This window comes from Lacerta agilis, chromosome 2, assembly GCF_009819535.1.
Source record: "Lacerta agilis isolate rLacAgi1 chromosome 2, rLacAgi1.pri, whole genome shotgun sequence".
Lineage (NCBI taxonomy): Eukaryota > Metazoa > Chordata > Lepidosauria > Squamata > Lacertidae > Lacerta > Lacerta agilis.
In genome coordinates this window covers 53,634,804-53,657,429 of record NC_046313.1, presented here as the reverse complement: position 1 = coordinate 53,657,429, position 22,626 = coordinate 53,634,804, and the positions used below count along the sequence as shown (strand labels likewise).

Here is a 22,626-nt window from a genome sequence, read left to right as displayed (position 1 = left end):
AGATCTCCCAATTTTCGTTCTCTTTGGTGCTCCCATTTCACCCATCAGTACCTCTTCTTTTAAGATTGGCATCCAGGGTGAATGACTCTGACTCCTGATCTGTTTCTATTACTGTTCACATCCAGCATACAGCTTAATAGCAATTGTCTTCGACCTATTATCAAAAGTTGGAACAGCTAGTATTTTCATTGTTCATTAATAAATTTTGATACTCACCTGAAAAACAAGGTTTCTCCCTCTTTCCCAGTTTGAAAGGTTGGCAAAACTTCTGTCTTAAGTATAATTGTCTGTATATTGAGTTCATGAAATGAGATTGGGAGGGAGGGTTCAATGGGTTTTTGTGATATCTTAACCTTTGTGATAGTGTTCTTTAAAACATTATTCCTTCTACATCATTTTCCTTCTCCCCGCTTTAAGAAAAAAAGAACAGTTTTCTGAGTGTATAATCTGTAAGATTGTCTATGACAATACAAGAAAATGATCCGACCTTATCTGTGACACAGATCTTGCCACCCAACAAAACTGATTACCTTCTTCTTCTTCATTTATGTGAGATACTTCATATCACATTAATTTTGACGGGTTAAAAAGCTAAGCCGATATCATTAAACAGAGATTGACATCCACCTTTTGACAGCTGTTGGTAATTACTGGCAATAGAAGCACTTGATCATCAAACTAATATGACAAGGCCTCACATGTCACCCTTTAAGCAGGTATTTATAAAGTGCTGGTGCTGGTGTTAGGAGGGGGCCAAAGGAAAATGAGCCAGTGGGTATATGCCCCACAGACAGCTACCACCACACCCATAGCAGGACCTGCCAGCCCTATCATGAACCACAACAAACCCTCTGAGACAAAAAGGAAGGGGATCCTGCAACTGCAGTCCACATCCAATGGGGACATCAGCAGAGGCGGAAAAACCTACTGTGTAAGAGTAACTCATGCAGTCAGTTCCACATCATTCTGTAGGTTTCCACCATTCCAGAGCTGTGTGTCATTAACAATTGTGCAATGGGGAGAGGTTTCACCTGCAAAATTTCTGCAAGTTCAGCTCTGCAAAAATAAATAATGAAATAATGAAATGAAATGTAAAAGAAAGAAAGGGTGGTGAATGAATAGAAAATAGTTCTGATAAGAAACTAAAACATTGGAGCAGTTCTAGAAAGCAGTTACAGAAAAGGTACCTGACAGTTGGCCAGACATTGTTTTTTTTTTAAATTGTCTGTGCACCGTAGTGGCTTTTAAAGGATTATTGAATATAAAAGCAAGCCGAGATCAATCTAGAATGATGGTTTTTAAACTAACAATGCTTGAAAGTGTACTGGGATCATTTAAGCAATATTCTTTTCCAAGGGTATTTGTAAAATGTAAAGGAAACCCCCTAGAGGATACAGACTTTTATTTCAAAGGGGGGGGGGGCAGTGAGGCAGACCAAGAAGAAAGCAGTTTGCTGCTATGTGAATATGTCACTGAAAAGAATATAGGCACATGAGCTTATGGAAAGCAAACATTCTGTTTAAGCCAAGAGGAATTTCACAATGCCACTCCTGCTTTTTAGCAGGGATGAATTTGCCACACATGCCTTCTTGGGAAATGAGGGAAATTGGTCTCTTCCTTGGGAATTACCTGGGCAGGAGAGCAGCGATCAGGCTGCTATTTAAGCCTGCTGTCCAGCCCTTAACCTTCTATTTTGGACCACCCACTCTTTCGAGTTTTTTGCTAGTCATCCTTTCTGGGGCACGAGTAATAATTTTTAGGAGAGTGCCTGATTGACCCATGGAATTCCTTCGTCACCCACTGTAGCATCCTTTTATTTGCTCTTGATATATGTACTTACTTGGTCTGCTTTGGACTCAGAGCAGGAAGGTAAGGAAATTTAAGAATTTAGTAGACAGGCAGTCCAAGACATTAGGGGGGTTGGCAGCAGTCTTGAGTCACCCACCTTCTGCAGCCTTTGGCTTGGGTTGCAGATCCCTGAGCTGCCTTGTAGACCTGGCATGCACACCTTGGTGAACACTGGACAGTGGGGCCATTTTGAATATGATCCTTCAGAAGTCAATAACAAGTGTGATATAATTTATTAGCAATAAGGCAAGGATTCTGAGTGATTCCTTCAGTGCCCTTTGGTTAACGAATTTGTGTCCATTTGATAAGGGTGTGAGGGAGGGTCTACCATCCTTTTAAAAGTATTTTAATAATGTCTGGAGAAATGTCAGTCTCTGGAATTTTGGAGGAGAACCACAGCTGTCTAAAAGATAAGAGGGTTTTCTTCTAAAATTCCTCTGTAGGGCTTCACACATTTCTTCAGTGGGCGCCTAATCTTCTGGGGTCTCCTGGATATGATTTAATGAATTAATGAATGCCTTTCTCTTTTGGTATCACACTGGAAGTTCCCCATAATACTCACATATCAAAGAGAGGATATTTATTCTGCAGGCATAATTTATTATAAGCACTGCAAATATATAGCCTGCATTAATTGCAAAGAATCAAAAATAGAGTTTAAGCATCATAAATTATGTCTTTAGGCAAAAGCTTCTCTTTAGTATATGGGAATGAAATCATAAAATAGGACTTTACATCTTTGAAAAATGTATTTGCTCATACTATGCATCAGAGTAAAATAGATCATCCATAAAAAGACAATTTTAGAGCACCAACCAAGTGTTTATAACATTAATCAGAGATGTCTATTAGGAAGGAACACATGAATGACAGAGGATTTTTATTGCTTTGTTTTTCTTCAGCTCTTTTATAAATCATCTCATAAAAGTAGCCATCTAGTTCTTATTGATTTAAATTCAATCTAGACAATAATATTTCAAGCATAACAATGCCTGATAACACTAGTGCTTCCATCAAAGTCTGCTTTCGGAACTGGTGCAGCTCAGAAGCTTGCTCTCATATCCTCTTGAGCTTTGGTTTGAATATGAGGTGCCACATGTGTGAGAACAGTTAACAACTCACAATCTTCACACAGTGTTTGCTTTTTCAGACCTAGAACCAACTGAGTACCCTTGTGGTTTGTGCCATGGAAACACACCACACGTGTTTGAAAATGCAGACTACATCCTTAGCAGCAGTGGTACACGAAGGGACAGAACAACCACCTTCTGACATTGGTTCCATTGCCTCTTAACAGACATGGATGGTGTAGGGCAAGGCAGTGCGAGGTCAAGGGAGCTGCATGTTAAAAATCCAGAGCTTCCTCAAGTTCACTGCCATCTCACCCTGCCCCACCCCAGTAAACACAGCACTGCCTTCCTCCTCCTCATGCGCCGCTGCTGGACCTGCATATTGATTTCTTTCCTATTTAGCACTTTCCTACTTGGCCTTCCAGATGTTTTTGGACTCCATCTTCCATCAGCCCCAGCTAGCATGCCCAATGGTAAGGGAAGATGGGAGGTGTGGCCTAACAGCATGTGGGGGGCTGCAGGTTCCCCACCTGTTATGTCTCAGTTCTCAGAATTCTGAAGTCTTTTATTGGGTCTGAAGAGTTAAACTCTTTGCCCTCGTATTCGTGACTATTTTCTGCCTGGTGTTTTATTAGCCTTATTGCATAATTGGAGATATATAAGGCATTAAGGCTCTGCATGTAAAGTATTTTTATTTAGCATGTGTCATGCATTAGGCTAATTAAGGGAGGGGGAAATCATTCTTTAACTTAATTAAGTATGGTTTTTAAATGTGTACTTTTGGGTTTTGTATAAAAGTATCAGCACTTCAGCAAAATCCTGCATGCTAATGAAAGCAGAAGAAAAGCTGCAGCCTGTGTTTATTCCTCGATATATAGGCTTATGAAGCATCATTTGCAGTAAACCGATAAGCAGAACGCAAGGCCAACAGAGCCACATTTTGAAACCTAGCAAATATTTCAGCTTTTCTAACATAATTATAATTCTAAATTACACCATAAGAACTAGAAGTACAGAGCAGTTCTCCTTTTTTCAAGAAAAAAAAATAAAGCACATTTTAGCCAATTAAAAATCAAAAGGATTTTTAAAAAGGAAATACCCTTTTTTCCTTCTTAACTCATAACTAGGTTTATTGAACATTAGCAAAAATCATTGACACACAATGCTCTTGCAAATAATTGAAAGTCTGTTTCAGTGCTTCATTCTAGTAGGCAGTGCTTTCATTAACCGTATCCATAAACTAAAACCACATCCCAAAAACAGTTTGCCTTGTAATTTGTCAAGTATTCAATTGTCAGGCTAGATTATCGTCATTTTATATGAGTCCCATTTTTTATTATTTTAGAAACCAGGGAGCTTTTCAGATGAGTTAGTTTTAGTTTCTCCCATTTATGTATTGGCAGGTTATCTCTTATTCACTCCATCTTACAAATCTGCGTATGTAAAAATACCATGTTGAAAATGTAAGCCCCATGAGCAACTGTCAAAACACACAAAGTGTTAGCATAGCCACTTGCAGCATTTAAAACAAAATTGCTAAATGATAGGTCTTTTCCCCTCCCTTGTCTTTTGTTACTTACAGGATTTTGGAGAAGATGATTCTCTCTACATCACCAAGGTAACAACTATTCACATGGGCAATTACACGTGTCATGCCTATGGCTATGAAGAACTGTATCAGACCCACATTCTTCAGGTGAATGGTTAGTAAATGGCACATGTGACAATTCGCTGAAATGTTCCTGTGAGCAATGCTGAATGTTAATATTGTTCTCACAAAAGCAACAAAACAAAAGCATACCACATCCTTTCACTGCTACCCGCAGAAGGGGAAAAAAACCTGTTATATTGTTAATTTACACATTGAGAAACGGCAAGGGGGAAAGAAAGCGATAGAGAGATCAACTGAAGAGATATACAAAATATTTGTTATTTTTAAAAAAATCTATAGCAGTGATGGGTGAAAAGTGGATTAGGAGCTACTGGGAGATCTCTGGCTGATTTGCGGTCGTAAGGGTTTCTGACTCCGAATGGCAAGAGCAAAACGGCACCTTTCCTTCTGATTGTGCAACAGGCCTTCACTTTTATCTCCTCCACTTCATAGAGCCCCACATAGGCTATACCCCAGAAATTTGCTCTGGAGGGTCCTCTAATCACCTGAAGCAGATTTTGAGGGTGTGCAGGTATGAGTATTTCACTCCTGCATAGACAGTACCAGATAAAGTCTTTTACCCCTGGCTTGGTTCATAGCGTTCTCAAAAACAAAGTAGATCCATCAGGCCTGAAGTCTGCCTACCCTTGATCTACAGTTAATGCAATTTATCAGCATAGCAGTTATGAATGCTTCCCAGGCCTTTGTCAGTTATCATCAATCTCGTGGGCCGACAACTGTTTCCTTGGGGTAAAGTTTTCTTTTCTTGGTCACTGGCAATTTTTAGCTGCAATTTTTATTAATAGGGCTATATGCAGCTTCCAGACAGGGCTCCAAACACAAGTCTGAAGCAGGGTTGTTGTTTTTAGGCCAGCCCCCCCCCCCAAAAAAAGGAGAGATGAGCTTGCAGGATGGGCTCTGCTTAAGGAACAGTGTGTGGTTAATCCATTGTGCCTGGATGCAACAAATTGGTTTGACTTATGGGAATACTTACATTTTGTGTGTGCATTCATATATATGCAGCTAGGTGGGCTGTGCATGTTTCAGGGAGGGAAAAAAAATCCCTTCTCAACATGTTCTTTGTGGTTTGCCCAGCAGGGCAGAGCAGCAGCAATACCTCCTGGCAGGAACGCCACTGTTGCTTTTACCAGGAGGGCTGAGGCAGCAAGATCAGGGGCTGTGCAGGCACACAGATAGAGCCAATCCAGCACTCCTGCTGGTGTGCCCCTGTGGATCCAAACCTTGCTGCACCACAAACACACACCCCTTCCTGCTATGCAGCAGTAATACCTCTTCCAGGAGTGTCTGTTGCTGCAGCTCCATGACACCAAGTGGCCTGCTCCTGATAATTTCTGATAAATGCTGGATGGGGTGAGGAGGAGGAAGCATTTTAAATGTATAGTTTATGTTTTGTATTTTCTTTGCTGTTTTCCACCTTAGGCAACTCTGGGAGGAAGGGCAGGGTTAAAATGTTAATAAATACATAAGCCAAGCAGCTTGCTCCTCTGTATCTTTTCAGATATTCTGGAATGTTACTGGTGTCAGGCAGCAATGTAGATTTGTTGCCATCCCTGAGAATCCAAGCCCCAGAAGGCTTTGAAACTTCAAAAGATGATCGCACAGAGTGGGACATTGTAGACAGTAGATCAAATTCAAGGCTTCCTCCAACCTGTCTTTTCAGATACAACAAGTTGGGAGGGGGGTATGTGTTCTTTGTAGATGAAAGTACAGGGAAGTGAGTTTCATGTTTGCTTTTAAATATATCTATAAAACCCTGTGAGGCATCCTCTCCTCAAAGGGCATTCTTCTCATTACAAATGTTTGCCTTGTAATACACCCAAACACCCAAGAGCTAGCAAACATGTCAAGTGTGTGGACATCAGTTTCGACAGTGTGGTGTTGGAGTCTTATGCAACACTGCAGAGTGATGCCAGAGCCTGTGAGAAAGATTTGTCTGATGCAGCGTGGAAGGTTCTTGTGCTACCTCTTGAGATTTCCCCCTAAAGTGCCTTGTTGCAGCTCTTAATGTACTTCACTCCCCTTGCACAACTCTTCTTTTTCACTCCAGTGATTACATGTTCCGGCAACTGATGTTGGGGCAGTGGATCAAAAATGGATGGCAAAACAATGCTGTTTTGCCTACAGAAGGCAGTGCTAGCATTGCAAGATGGGTTCTTCTTCAGGGATTGCTTGCATTTCATGGTTTTGCAGTCCGGGGACAAGGTCTGAGCCTTTCCCCTGGACTGAAAGGCAGAATGCTAACTAAGGCAAGGAACATGCAATTAGACTAATATATAAACTAAGTGAACTTAGCAGAAAATGACAGGTAATATAATAGCATATGATAATATATTTTAAATGTGTAGAGAATCAGAATTCAGGAAAATAATGCTCTGGTTTAGTGCTGCCATTATGAGCCATGCCATAATACGTATTTCACCAAAGAACCTGGACCAGTAATTCAGATTGTAAGAAGCTGCCTTATTATAATAAGTTGGGCCATTGGTTCCTCTAGCTCAGTACTGCCCACAGCAGCTTTCCAGGGTTTCAGGTAGGGGACATTTCCAGCCCTGCCTTAAGATGCCAGGAACAGAACCTAGGACATTCTGCATACAAAGCAGAAGCTCTGCCATACATGCTCCCAATGTTCACACAAATACGCTAACAGTAACTAAATATTTAGGCCGATTCCTTCTCCTTATCCCAAAGCAAAGGCACTCCATGGGGCAAGTCTGTAGATCTTAGTAAACGCTGGTGCAAACCCCTTTTTTTCCTTCCACAAAATGTGACCCACAAATACTTAAGTATTATGTTGATGAACATCAATAGTTTGTGCACTTTCACTTTGCACTGAATATTGTACCCATTTATCACACCTGTGACCAATTCCATGAACATGATACCCAGTTTGCATTCCTTCTGTTGTTGAAGAGAAGTGTGTTCTTTTTCATTATGTATCTTCCAATTTGCGGACTGACACTTTGCAGGTGGGGGAGGCTCAACCTCCCTCCCTTTATCTCACATTCTGTAAAACATATTTTGTTCTTTTGTGTACTCTCTCCTTACATCAGCTTCCCCTATCAACTGAAGAAGAGGGCGATGTCACTCACCACCTTAGTTCCAATCATTCTCCCATTCACATCTCTCTAGAGACATCACTACCTATTTCTTAAGAATTATTTTCATTGAGAAAGCATCAGACAGCTATCCTTGCCCATTAGCTACTCATCTGCCATACAAAAGAAGATTATCCAGCAGCTGTGTAATACTATGATAGCGCAGACACTATCCTAAGGAATATGCATATGGCACAGAAGTTTCATATGTCTGCCCTTAGAACCTGTACATAATCTGTAAGAAAAAGCATGTGGACCTAGCATTATCTGGGCAGCATGGGAGATGATGCAGAAGGTGTCTTTCCAAGACTGCTCCAGCAGTCAGAAAACCCAAGTCGTGTGGGGGGAATCAGAGAAGTGACTCCTTCCCTTGTCAGCCTTATATCTCCCAGGAACTGGATCAGTCCCTGTGGAGGCTGGTCCATTCGGGCAAATGGGGCACTGCCCCACCAACCTCTGTCTGCCCTCAGCCAGTCCCCACCTGTCTGCCTTCTTTCTTACAATCAGTCCAAGGGGTGACACTGTCTGTCAGCTTTGTACTCCTTAGTCTCAACGTTGCCCCTTAAAGAAGTCAGCAGGAAGGATGGGAAAAAAACTAGTATCCTCTCTTTGGTTCTGGCTCCACCTACTGTTGGTCTCCCACCCTTCCATTCGACCAATAGGCACCAGCCACCACTGATAAATCCTCATGTGGGGAAAAGCTGCATTGTGTGGGGACCTTCTATGTCAGCAGGGAATTCTGACATTACCAAAGTTGTGTGGGAAAGACACATGACACAACGCTTCCCAGTCCGTTGAAAGGGTGTGAAAGAGGAGCATGAAGTACTGTAAAATATGGGACATTTTGAATAGGATAGGCTGAAACAGAACCATTTTGTGAAAAGTAAAACTACCGATGTTTCTCTAAGTTCTGCTCTCTTTCACAACATTTCTTTCAAGAAGATGGAATGAATCTGGTTCAATGCACTCTGTGCCTGTGAATAGTTAATAGGGGTCATAAAGAAATGTAGGTATGCTGGTAATATGCTTTCTCCCCTTATATGTGCTCATATCACATTAGAGTTTTGTATTTTATACATCAAGTTTAGCGAAAGAAAAGCCATTTATCATTTCTAACAGAAAGCTTTTTTGGGGATAAAGAGCCTCATAAAACAGTAATCTGCTATGAAAATGGATAGTTTGCAAACCAAAAGACCCCTGAGTGCCAGGAATCATTTTCCTTGGTTGCTGCTCCGTAGAATAAGTTGACATAAATCATTGTAACGTCTTCCATGAAAATGGCTACCAAAGGTGGTTGGCACCTCAATCCAATTTCAGAGATCATCCAAGAGAGCTCCCTAGTAATAGACAGCCATTTGGAACAATGTAATGTGTGGCAATCTGGCATGAAGAAGAAAAACAGAAAGGTAGAAAAATCCCTCCAGTTTTAGATCACAATCAAACGGCATATGAGCGATCTGTCCATCACAATGTTCTTTCAGTTAAGAGCTTTACATATGAATCTGAGTAGAATTTTTTTTGCCTGCTTGCACATTTGGGCAAACAGGTTTTTTTTTCACCTACTCTGTACTGGATTCAGGAGGTGTTCATGTTTAGAGGTCAGTGCTGTTAAATAGGTTGGTTTGGTTTCATGCTTAAGTCAGTCACATTGCTGGCAAGGAGGTGTGGGAAAGGTTAAGGTTAGATAAGACAACAGGTGAGCACCCTTAGGCACTGCTATGGATTGTGAAGGCCATAGGATTCATCCACACTTCTGTTTGCCCTACTTCTTTCCCCTGGAAAAAAACCAACGCTTTAGTGCTGAATCAGAGCAAATGGCAATCGAGTTTTCCACAGAGCAGGTTTCCTGTGGGAAAAGCAGTAGGGCAAAGACAAAAACACTTGGACCCGTGTCTAGATAGCACAGGACAAGCAGAAAACCCATGCTTTCTAGGCCTGGTGTGGACGAGCCCTTAGCCTGTTCTGGAGACCCACCTGTCACATCTTCCCAGAGTTATGGGGTCTTGGATGGGGTGGGGCAGGAAGGAGCCCTGGCTTTGGAGCTATGCCTTGTCATGCACCTTGAAATGGGCAGGGCTTGACTCACCCAAGGTTGAGCTTAAGTTAGGTTCCCACTCTGTAGATGTAGTTTAATTAAAATATGACCCTAGTTCAACTCCTCACTTATGTATCACCCATTTATTCTTGGGTTCAGCCACAGATAGATTGGTACATTCATTCCTTGCTACCAGTGCACAACTGGCAGTTGCCATCACCCTCATGTCGTCTCTGAATCCTCCATTTAAGGGAATAAAAATAAAATATTTTTAAAAGGTTGGGTGAAATCAGGAGTGTATTGGAAGTCCAATGCTCCTTTGGAAAGTGAAAGACTAATGTGCAGTGCCCACTAATCCTTCTGAAATGGTGACATAGTAATTTCACTTTGAGGCAATTTTAATGGAGAACTTTGATTCAGTACTGTAGGTGGCTAGTGATAATCCTTTCACAGGATAAATGTGTGCATTCAGGGCTGCTGCTGAAACATATGGGAAAACTTTGTTCCATACTTCTTTAGGATCCTCAGAGAAATAAGGCGATACCTCAGCCTTTATTAATTCCAATTCACAAGTCTTGATCATATGGCACTGAAGTCTTTGTTATTTTTGCCACTAGAGCAACCACCTTGAAAGTGTGCACCTATAGAAACCTATCCAAGCCTTCTGCAGCCCTATTCTCTGGCCCATCACTAGCTAGAACTGAACAGATAGATCCCAAGAAGACAACCTTCAATGGTATCCGCACAGCTATAGAACTCTCTACCCAGGGAGACTCATCAAGCCTCCCCCTTTCCTGTCTTTAGATGCCCATTGAGAATTTCAAAACAACCCATAAGGCTTTTTATAAGTGTGTGTCATGGTGCTTCTGTATATAGTTAAGCTGTTGCAGCCACAAATATATTTAATTGGTGTGTTGCTGTTACGCTATTTTAATGCTTGCTGTGAGTTGCCTTAGGAAAGTGTTTCTTTCTTTCTTTCTTTCTTTTAAAAAAGGATGCTAAATTAATAAATAATAGAGGTCTAACAACAATTACTACTTTGCAAAGCGTTCACTGGGTAAATCACTGTGTGGGAAGATGGAGAGGGAATTATTGTTGTTGTTTAAATTTGACATGCCTACTCAGAAGGAAGTCTCATTGAGTTCCATAGGGCTTGCTCTCAGGTAAATGTATTTGCCTGAATTGCAGCCTTAGCCCCTGTTCATAGCCTAGCCACTTCTATGAGCACATTAATGATGATGATGATGATAATGAAGAAGTTATTGCATGAAGAGACATCTTCATTCGTTTCAACTGAAGAGAAAGTAAGGTGACCAAGAGGGACATTTTCTGCTCTAGTGAAGTGAATGAATAATCCCTTCAGCATAAAAGAAGCTCTGTGCTTGTTTGTTTGTGTGTGTGTGTGTGTGTGTGTGTGTGAGAGAGAGAGAGAGAGAGCGAGAGAGAGAGAGAGAGAGAGAGAGAGAGAGAGTTCTGACTCTAGACTGGAGCATGGATGTTGATAAAGGAAATATGGATTATTTATTTAGAAATGTGTGCCTCACCCTTCGAATGCTTTTGCACTGCTAAGAGCAGCTGATGATTAAAATACAGTATGCTGTCCAGATGCTAACTATTGATTCTCGTAATAAAAGAACAATATAAAACAAGCCAATATAAAAAATTAAAACAGGCAAAGCATACAAAACCCCTGAACAGAGTGCACTGTATAATACACCACCTGCCAGGCAGAAACTTGCTGGAACAGAAATGTTTTCACCAATCGAAGGAAAGCAGTGAGGGAGGAGGCCAAATAAACCTTCCAGGATAAGGTCTTACATAATGCTGGTTGCAGGAAGGAGAACACAAAAACCAGAACATAGAGATTAGTCAGGCTGTTGCAGGAGGAAGTGGTCCCTTGAGTATTTTAGAGCCAAGCCATTTAAGGTTTTAAAGGTAATCACCAACACTATGGCTTGTGTTTGGAAACACATTGGCAACTAGTGTGGTTGTAGTAGAATGGGTGACATACGACCTCGGGGCCAAGCACCCATGAGCATGAGCCTTGCAGACTACATTTTAAAGTTTCCCAATGTCTAGTTCAACAACTTTTCCTTCCGGATTTTCACTGTTTGAAATATGGCAACCCTACCAATGTCACCCTCAAGGCAACTCCATGTTGAACATATTGCAACAATCCAACCTGCATGTAACTAAGCTGTGTGAATTACTGCGGCCAGGTCTTATGTTCTGAGAAACAGGTGAAGCAGGAGCACCAGCCTAAGGACCACTTTACATTCCCAGTTGATCACTGAGATCACCTGGGGAAGCACCAGTGCTATTTTTCTAGAAAAAGAGGTGCTGGAAATCACCATGAACGCCTCCCCCTTTCTCTTAGAATGGCAATGGCACCTACCCGAGATATACTGGAACTGAGTTCTAGTGAGTTCCCCCTGGAAAAAAGTCCTGGGGAGCACTATTAGTATTAGAAGTCATGTCTTCTGTGTTGTAGAATCATCCCTGTGGAACTCCCTCCTACTGGAAGTCAGACAGGCACTATCCCTGCTGAGTTTCAGATACTTGGTTAAAGCACTTTTTTTCCCCCAAAAGGCCATCATGAATGCTTTTCTGATGTTTTAAAATATTCTGATGTTATTCTGATGTTTAAATTCCTGAGATCTCAAATTTCTGAGGCTTTAAATTTCCAAGGTTGGATTTATATATTTAAATTTTATGTATTGTATATTCCTTATCGTTGGAAGCTGCTTTGAGACTTAGGTAGGGAGAAGTAGATTAAAGCATTTCAAATACCGTGTTTTAATTGTTGTAACCTCCCCTGGGTCATTAGGATGAAGGGGTGGGGGCAAGAAATCATAATGTGTGATATATTGTTGCACACTACCCCAGTCCCCGAACAGTGTGAGATTCCAGGGGTTCCAGGGTTCTTGTTTCCTTTTGGGAATGAGGCACGGCAGAAATAGCGGTGTCTTTATGATATATGGTTTATTTACACACATATACAACCTGAGCTTGCAGTAGAGGGGTCCACAGCATTAACACCCCAAAAGGGTCTTGCTTCTCCCATAGCCACAGCCTTGGATGCCAGCAGAGATTAACCATTTCTCTGCCTCTCTGGCTTTCCAGCTTGCTGTCTTGCTACTGGGACGCAAAACTGCCCCCTGCCCCACAAAAATTATCCCAGTGATTCCATGATAAATATAATGAGGAAACAAAGCTGATCCTTATGGGTCACCATATGCCATTGAAGTGTCCTATGCCATTTCCACCAGAAATGGAGGCTTCTGGAGTAGGGCCTTCCCCCACTCCCAAAAACAACTGGAACCATTTCAAAATGATGCCTCCCAGTCCCATCTAAGGCATATAGTAGCTAAGATTCTGCTGAGAAGTCCAACAGGGGCATATTTACCTTGCCCAATTCTCAGCATAGAGAACAACAGTTTCGTTCCAAAAGCAACACCTGAAGCAGGATCAAAGTGGTGGGTGTTTTAAACTCTCACTTAAAAAAATGGGTCTTTTGCATTGCTCATTTTGAGCACTGCTTGTTTAAGTAAAGTTATAGCGCTTCATCTTTGTTCTGCTCATGTTGATTAGCTTTAATTAGCATTATTCACTAATGAAAGAAATACTCTTGCCGTTATGCTATCAAGCACTTGCAAGGATCAAGCCACATTCTTTGCTTACGTGGCTGGGGATGAATCAGGCTATGAAGAAAGTCAGTCAAGAAAGTCAAGTTAGCACAATTGATGGGCATTCGTACCAGACGTGTTTAAGAAAAACAGCCCAGCATACATCTACTTGCTTTTCATACAGTTAAAACTGCCTATGAATCATAACCTCCTATGAATTTGATTGTTATTTTTTCCTAATGAGCCAACCTGCTTTTTTCCTCAGATGCAATATGACTTCAGTATGTTACCATCTGCACATAATTTTGTATTCTTCTACCCTAGATTCAAGGGACAAAGAAATATAATTAACAGATTTGTTTAAATATCGTCAATCTGCCCATGTTAACAAAACCCTCAGTGATTTTGCCTACTTCCTTTTATAGATATCCTTTGAAAACAGGTTATATTAAATGAGGGTGCTACTCTCATGCCTATTTAAAGATATGATGTAATGCGTGCTAAAATTAGTTTGCCCATGGCTGTAATGAGAATTGCTCAGGAGCATAGTGCTATTAATATGTTGGATTTTTCATTCTTGTTAATTTACTAAGAGAAAGTTGGCTTTCGTAGCAGCCTCAGTACACAAATCTCTTTCCTTCAGAGAGAGAGACTGTAACAAATCTGGCATGCATTCTTCCAGACAGTTCATGATTAGTAGGCTTGGCAAAGCCAGAAAGCATACTGTTAGAGACTCTTATGGTGTGTGAAGCTTATTGTAATGAATGGCAGAAAATATCCTAACAGCACAGTGTGCCTTGATGGTTTTATGGATAAAATAAGATAAAACCAAATGCCTGATTTAAAATGGAAGCTAGGCTCCGTTCCTATCTTCTCTCTCCACAATTGCCTCCAGTCACTTCAGTTCAAGTTACACCTGAGCTGTCTTTTTTTTACATCTTTGTAAACAACAAGACTTGAAACCATGCTTCCCTTTCTGATACCGTTTAGAGTAATCACCAGAACTGGTGAACTATTTTAGGGATCAGTAGGTAGGTGCAAGATACTGGAATCTTTCTGCTGATAGTCACCCGAAGGAAATAGCTCAAGGGATATTGTGGATGAATATAACTGCTAGACGTTCTTCCTTTCTGAAAATAGCATTTGGAACATATTAATTAGAAGGGTTCCCAGGAAGTTTTAATTCAGGGTTTTGGTGTTCCAAACTGAGTTACCACACGCAAAACAACAACAACAACAACAACAACAACAACAACAACAACAACAACAACAACAAACCACACATTGTGCTTGCATCAAAAGTTTGTCAGCCAACATCATCCTCTTGAAAGTACCTTCATTGTGGCAGTATTATGAACTGAGCTAGCTCAGTTTGGTGAATATGGCCCCTCTGTGATACACTTTAAAAATATGTAGTCAAGTTCTTGCAAAAAATGCCAGTTTAAAATGCAACCTGGGAAGACTGGAGGGCTCTCACTATATGTACAGATTAGTGCCAAGATGAAATAATGGGGGGAATGAACGATAGGAGTTTTTCATGGATTCCTCCACTCACAAATGACAACTTCATGTCAAAAGATGAATTCCACAAAGTTTCGATGCATGCTGATTGTAAACAAGAAATAAGTATTTTTGAATCTTTGAAATGGTACAAGATTTGGTTCTAATGTGCAGTCTACTTTTAGTGTCTGTATATTATTTTTCCACTAGAGCTGCCAAGATACACTTTCACACCACTCTGTTACTGATTTTGTTTATTTGGGTCACACTTTACTGAGTGGGTGTAGGATTCAACCCCTTCTTTCTTGTTTAAACACCAACCAAAACTATTTCTGAATACCATTTTAAATTGGATATATGAGGCTGGTTGGGGCCCATAGATCAGAGAACATTCTCGGTATAATCACCGCCATTTTTTTATAGCATACAAAATAAAAAATGCAGCTTTCAAAAATCCACACATAGTTACATAAGAACCCACCACCCCCCATTTTACAATGCTATAGGGTAAAAACCTTCCCTATACCAAACATATGGCAAACTCAAATATGAGTGACATCATAACAATGTGACTAAACTAGCTTGGCTGAGGGGAAGGGAGGCAGCATAAGGAAATTACCCTAAATTCACTGAAACACATCATGGTGCTGAGAAGAAGAAAAATCAAGGTAGTTTTCAACAATAGTGAACTTTACTTTTTCAATACAAAATGCTGCTATATACAGTTTCATATCAAACTAGCTATTTGATAAATGTGTATTTTCCTCAAATGGGGCCTTATTCTACCCTTCAGAGACAAGTGAATTCAAACAACACTTTTTATTGCATCTATTCCGGTGGCAGAAATGTTCAAACTGTGATCATCTCAGAAATGCCCTTCAGACAGGAAAGCAACGTCTTCTTCAACATGCTCCTTCAGGATAGATATAACTCTCACTGATGTTAATGGTGTTAATTTGTATTTTATGACAGAGAAGATTCATCCCAAATTGCTCCCTGTTGCTGTGTTTACAGTTTTATTTATTTTTACTCACAAGACACAGAATACTGCCCTCATTCTAACGTGTCTTCATGCCAATTCCACTTCATCACCTGCCTTTATCATGAAGAATGAGGGTGTTGCTCCTTGCTCTCTCAAGAAACTTGTGCATTTTTTTAAAAGGTTCACATCAGTGCTGGGATTGTATTCACCACCAATCCTAAGTTTCCATGCAAGCTTCCCATATTTTGCCTGCCCAAACCTCTGAAATATCTTGCCTTGAGTCCTGTCAGGGGAAAAGATAAGGTATAAATAAATATATAAAAAACAAAATCCCCCCCCTCCACCAGCAAAAAAAACAGTGGGGAAAGACAGAGCATATATTTAAGGTCAGCGTTAGTACACACCACAAACACAGAATTCACCTCTTCAAATACCACCAGCACGGTACATCCCATCTGGGATGGTGTAAATCTGAAATTCTAATTTTGCCCATTTCATCCCCACACTAAACCAAACATAGTTTTACAGGCCAGACTACTAAAATGGACACCTATGTAGGATTGAGCTATTGATGGCAAAATTAAGCAGTTTCTAATGTGTGAGTTGGTTATTTTTAAAAGCCCTTGGAGTAAATCAACAATTAGATCAGAGTCAAATTTGCAGCACAACCCGCCCACCAAGAATTACTTATTAATCACTCACATTAGAATTTAGTAAAGACCAGTGTTTCTTTTAATAAATTGTGTGTTATTTATTTATTATTTCATTTAGTGAACTGCTTCCCATGACACACCTCAAAGTGATTTATACAAACACACACACACAGACACACACAAAACAAATACATATATAAAAAAAATTCTTGAAATACGTATAAACAATTTAAACTGCAACAGTATGTACATAAAATCATTCAAATCCAATACAGATATGAACTGGGATGAAGATCTCCATTTAGAAGACACAGCAAGAGGCAAAGAGAATAGAGATCTGATATATAAATGGGAGGGAGTTCTAATGGATAGGTGCCGCCACACTAAAGACCTTGACAGCATTCAGAATGGGCCTCTTGGTAGGATGACATCTCCAGGATACTTTTCCCCCACAGAATGCAGTGATTGGTTGGGTATGACACAGTCCTTTGGATATCCTGGACCCAACCTGTCTAGGGTTTACACACCAGTACCAGCATTTCACTATTATTATTTTATAAATATTTTTTATTGCTTTTCTTTTTTAAAAAAAAAAAAACAACACAAAATATAACAACCTTTCAGATACATATCAAATACATTTGTTCCGCCGAGCTTGTGACTTCCCGCCTTCCCTCCTTCCCTTCAACTGGTTTTCCAATTTCTAATAAATTGTATGCGCATTTTAACTGCCAGTTTCTGTCCTTCAGTATATATATCAAGTCCATTTTTGTCCATGGTCAGATACAATTTTTACATTACGTTACAAGATTTATTTCAGTCCTGCTAGTGTCTTCACATTTTTTGCAATTATCTTTCAAGTACTCAATATATTTACTCCATTCTCTTTGGGATTTCTGGCTTCCCTGGTTCCAGATCCTGACAGTCAGTTTGGCTAACTCCGCATAGTCCATCCCACCAGTACCAGCATTTTAAACCTAGCACAGTAGCTTATTGGTAGTCAGTGCAACTCTTTCAGCAGCAGTGTAATGTGGTGGGGTGGGGGGGGGTATCAACTTTAGAGTACACAATCAAAAGCGGAAGAGTGCCAGTGGAAGGTTGCCAACTCTTTCTCATCTTGCCAGCTGTCAACTCAAAATCATGCACCCCAAAGGTGCTTTTCTTCCTGCAGGGAAAAGATACAGGCTTACCACATATTTTCCCAGCATTACAGAAAGGTACTTGGAGTGCAGTCTTGAGCAGATAAATGATAGGAAAGGAAAAGTTTACAGCCCCTCAAAACACACACACACACGAGAAAGAAACATGAAATTGCACATTATGTATGGTTTGGATCCATAATGTTTGGATTCTCTATATCCCTAGCTGCCACAACAATACCGTGTTGCATGTTGTTGATGAGTAAGAGCTGACACCTAACAACTTAGTTTAAAACCACCCGTTGTTTTGTTTATTCCCTCTCCACAGTGCCACCAGTGATTCGTGTGTATCCTGAAACCCAGGCACAAGAACCCGGGGTATCAGCCAGCCTCAAGTGTCATGCTGAGGGGATCCCAAATCCCAAAATCTCCTGGCTAAAGAACGGCATTGGTATCATGCCCAAATTGTCTAAGCAACTGATGCTATTAGGTAAGGGTAAGAAAAGTTTGCTTTACCTGAAGTCCAATGGAACCAAATCTTTACTTTTTCCTCTTTGCACATTCAACATCAGTTAATACTTTCTATGGCTTCTTAGTTCAAACCTGGATCAAGTACTGCTGTATTGGTTGGGATGAAAAATAATTGGCTCCGTGATTCACCAAATGAGTCTCGATAGTGGGTGCCCTATGCAAGGGATTTTGCTGGCACTATGGGACTTTCTCCCCTTTCCCCCACCCCATGCATCCCACATACCTCCTGTGTGAGGGGTAAGGAGAGGGGGAATCATTCTGTCTGACAAGCTGAAATGCCTGTGCTGACAAACAAAGCACGACACTGACTTCCTCCAGTACACTGTCTCTTTTCATATACGTATTATTGGAACGAACAGAACATTATTTTGTGTGTTGCTGGAATTAACAGAGAAGGCCTGTTGTACATGGGGGGGGGGGTGGAGTCTCCATGGAACAGAAACCACCACATCCAAAGCCCTGTTGGCTAGCAGGCTGGGACAGGTTTTTGTTCCATCAAGGGTGAGGGGCTCTAGAATCCTGTAGATCCTTGACTGCCACAACAACCCCAGGATGTCTCCTGGAACACCCTGTTTCAACCTTCACCTCTAGCAGAACAGCTACTTCTGGGGAGTCCTCTGGAGGCATGTTGGGCGCAACACAAGTACCATCCTACTACTGGGCCTCTCACCTTTATGCAGCATGTACACAGCTCAGAAGGCCCCTCCATGAGCCAAATGCTGGCTGAGGGACTATGCCCTAAAGCAGCTCTCAATTCTTTTCATCAGTTTACAGTAATGTAAAGTAAAACTGAGGCATAAAGTGCATTTCAAAATGATTTCTCAATTCCTGTATAATTGCCACTTTTAGTATCTTATATTCATAGTGTCGAACTGCCTGTAAAAAAAAAGCTATAATCAAAATTAATATCCCAAAATTCATGTACAGGCTTTTAAACAGACTCTGGAAGGCCACGTGTTTTTCAAAGAATTTTACAATGCTGCTGAATGGAAATGATTTTATGTGGTTTTACTTCATTTTTAATGGTAAGTTACTGGCCGGCGAACTGTTGTTTTAAGTGGTTGGCGTTACTGAAATGTGCCATTGTATTTTATGGCCGGTTTTGCTGCTTTGTGAAGGCTTTGCTTTAAAAGATGCCCTAGAAATATGTGAATAAATACAAGAAATGAAAATGCTATTGGAAGTTCACAGATGCATCTATCTGATAATGTATTGTCTACTGTCCTTCTCTTATTCTTAGAAAGATAAGTAAACTTTTGTGACTTTCCAATGTCATGGTAACAAATCATTCATCCTCAGTATTTCAGGACTTCTTAAACTGTAAGCAATCTCAATTCTGGAACAATGAGTTCAAAAACGTAATTGTAAGGCTGAAACCCTGCTTTGTATCCAACACAGTTGCCCTGTTACTGTTAACACAAGGACTCCCTCCTGCACCATATAACTTCCTTTCCTCTTCTCTCTCTTTTTCTAGTCCTCCAGAACAGATGGGCAGGTGTGCAATGAAAGGGGAAAGTGAGGGAGTCCTTGTGCTAACAGAATTACTTGGTTGGATAAAACCCTCTGAGCCTGTTTGATTTCACTGGAACTCTCTGTCAAGTAACTGTGTTTAAGACTGCAGCCTAAAAACCTCACTTTCCAGAGCTTGTTACAATTTATAGCTTTTGTGGATCTTTTTTGTTGCAGCAAATGGAAGCGAACTTCACATCAGTAGCGTTCGATATGAAGACACAGGTGCCTATACTTGCATTGCTAAAAATGAAGTGGGAGTAGATGAGGATATTTCTTCTCTCTTCATTGAAGATTCAGCTAGAAAGACTCGTAGGTTTAACTTTTACACACACTTTCTAAGCTCTTTACTATACCCAAGGTTATGGTTTGAGTTTTAAAACTGCGGACTTGATTGAATGGTACCAAACTGGGTTTTGCCTGAGTAAAGATTCACATGATCAAGCCTAATTTCAAAGTAGCAATTTGCTTCCCATTTATCACCAACAATAGTTAATTAAGCAATTCTAAGGGACTTTGTGGTTCCATTCACTGTTGTTCTTTAAAGCTAACAAACTCTGGTTAAGAACTTCCACATTGTTCCTCAGTAGTCTCCTCTAATATATAATGAGTCTGAAGCAAAGACGTATTTGATCTTCACTCCTGAAATTCTACATGGAACATGAGAAATATAGTGATGGGTAGACCTTCTCTATGGTTTGGAATTAAGCCTAACCCCCACCCCCAATTAGTTCAGCAAACATCCAGCACAACGTAACAGCAGCAAGACTGCACTGGCACCTAGAGGTTTTCCTGAAGACTCTGCCTCTTTTAGCTTGTCTGGAACACTTGCTGTCATATTCCCTCTTCTAGTAAATCATTCAAGGCTGGGGATAATGCAGGTGGTTCCATCCAGGTCAGGAGTGTTACAGGCTGTGGATAAATCTCTAGACCCTGTTATGTTCCTGATGACATAATCTAGAACATACCAGGGATTAGAAACCTTCAAGCTTGCTGCGATTATCTTTCTATCCCCATGATGTCCTCCAAGAGATCATTGGTGCTGGGGCAGCCAAATCCATTCCTGTGGGGTCACAGTATTATCCAAGGCCTCCATGCTCTGGCCTTATTCTGATGCATCTGCTGGGGTATGATATGGCATAGAGTTTAGGGGCACTCTTTTGCTCCTATTTTGGAGTTTAAAGTGCTCACAGATCAGACCCATACCACTAATGAAACCTCATGGAAGTTTTGCTTATAAAATATCTGCAGGATGTCTCCTGATTTGAAGAAATATGTGGAACATGATACAAGGTTCAGCTTGCATAGCAGGGAAGAATGAGATTCAAGATTTTTCATTGAGAGTCATAGAATTATATTTCTCGCTATACTAATTAAAATTGCAGTCAATTTGTATCTCTCATTTTCTTGATGCACAAAGCTAACAATGGACTGCTGCAAAAGAAAAATATTTGAAGCTATCTGTCTATTGTTTTCAAAATGCAACATAAGATTGGTCTCGCATTCCTTTGTAGCATCATGGCAACTATTGCATAGTACTGTGTAAAGCCAGCTTTACACATTACATTTCTAAGATACGCCAACAAGATATTGCATTTAAAAATTTAGTGCATCAATTTGACAAACATGTATTTTCAAATGGGCATATAATCACAAAACAACAACCCCTAGGCAACTGGGATCGACTACAGCTCCCTAACAAATGTGCTTTCAGTCACCAACGCACAATGGAAGATCAGCCCCAGGCATTTGTTCCACAACTAAGAAATGTAAATAAATATTAGTGAAAAGAATAATAGTAATCTCCATAGCAAGGCTGTTTTTGCCCAGAGAAGGCTGTAAAAATAAATTAATTAAAAAATAAAACTTTGAACATCAAAATGCTCATTAATGAATATTAATGAAAAGAAAGTCTGCTTAGCATTATGATTTCTGTAATTATCTGTTAGAAAATGCATTGCATTTACAGCAAGCTTTCATGTGGTTACAGCTCCTGTGTGATTCTACAAGATAAAAGGCCATTATTGTGGAAAGAGGAGAACTGTCTGCTCACGAAGAGATACGTTTTGTAATCTCTACTTAGGCAAAAATCAAAAATATTTAATTTAATGAGAATTTTCTCTCCATAAAAACTTTGATGTTTGCTGTGGGGGAGGGGCAAGAGACGCTTCAACAGAGAAACTTAATTTGGTGAAGTTTATTTTGTCATATCTTTACTCAAGTGACATCATGTGTCTGAATTAATACTGTAAAGCTATCAGAGGAAAAACAATTTTTAGAAACCAGAATGTTAAATTCCTTTAATTGCTGCAATGAAATTTTGACAATGTTTTTTTTTTCCTTTTCTTGATCATTTTCTGGCTCTCCCATTTCTCTGATGCTGCAGTTGCAAACATACTGTGGCGAGAGGAAGGTACTGCAGTAAAATTGTCTTGTTGTAGTGATAATGTGCTTGTCTGCTTTAATAATTCCATAATGGACCATTCTCCACTGATTTGCCACTAACTTTAGCAATGTCAGCAGGTCTCAGCTTAGCACACAGGCAAACCCAACAAATAACTGGTAGAATATTAGTGATGCAACTTTTCTAAAAGACTCTTTAAGTTTCTGTGATAAAGATTTTCTGAATAGGCATTCAGAAAGTTAACAACATTTGAAAATAGATTCTTAAGTATGTAATTATAAGCAGAAACACCAGAATGAAAGTCACAATTTACTATACTTTAAGTGGAATATAAGTATTCTAATTTGCACCAACAAATCCTGCTGTTCTTTGTTCATTTACATCACTTGAACAGATGTTTATTTTCTAGGCCACATATTTCAGCTCCATATTTTTTGCTAAATAAATATCAGAAAAGCTGTTGCTCTCCTTCCCTTCAACAATGTAGAACACTGCTTACTCCAGTGACAATTGTTTATTCAGCTCGATCAGATTTATAGTGAATCCTACACTTCTAGTCTCT

At 40.2% G+C, this 22,626-nt stretch overlaps 1 protein-coding gene across 3 annotated transcripts in view; it reads left to right on the top strand.

Annotated features, from left to right (window-relative positions):
• Positions 1-22,626, top strand: part of FSTL4 (follistatin like 4) — a 326,005-nt gene that overhangs the window by 288,622 nt on the left and 14,757 nt on the right. The window contains exons 7-10 of one of the 3 annotated variants that reach the window (XM_033140083.1): positions 4,501-4,621; positions 17,949-18,110; positions 19,838-19,972; positions 22,047-22,073. In XM_033140083.1, the coding sequence (XP_032995974.1) occupies positions 4,501-4,621; positions 17,949-18,110; positions 19,838-19,972; positions 22,047-22,073 (445 nt within the window). The remainder of the gene's footprint in view (positions 1-4,500; positions 4,622-17,948; positions 18,111-19,837; positions 19,973-22,046; positions 22,074-22,626) is intronic. The other 2 variants (XM_033140084.1, XM_033140085.1) reach the window with 2 other exon arrangements.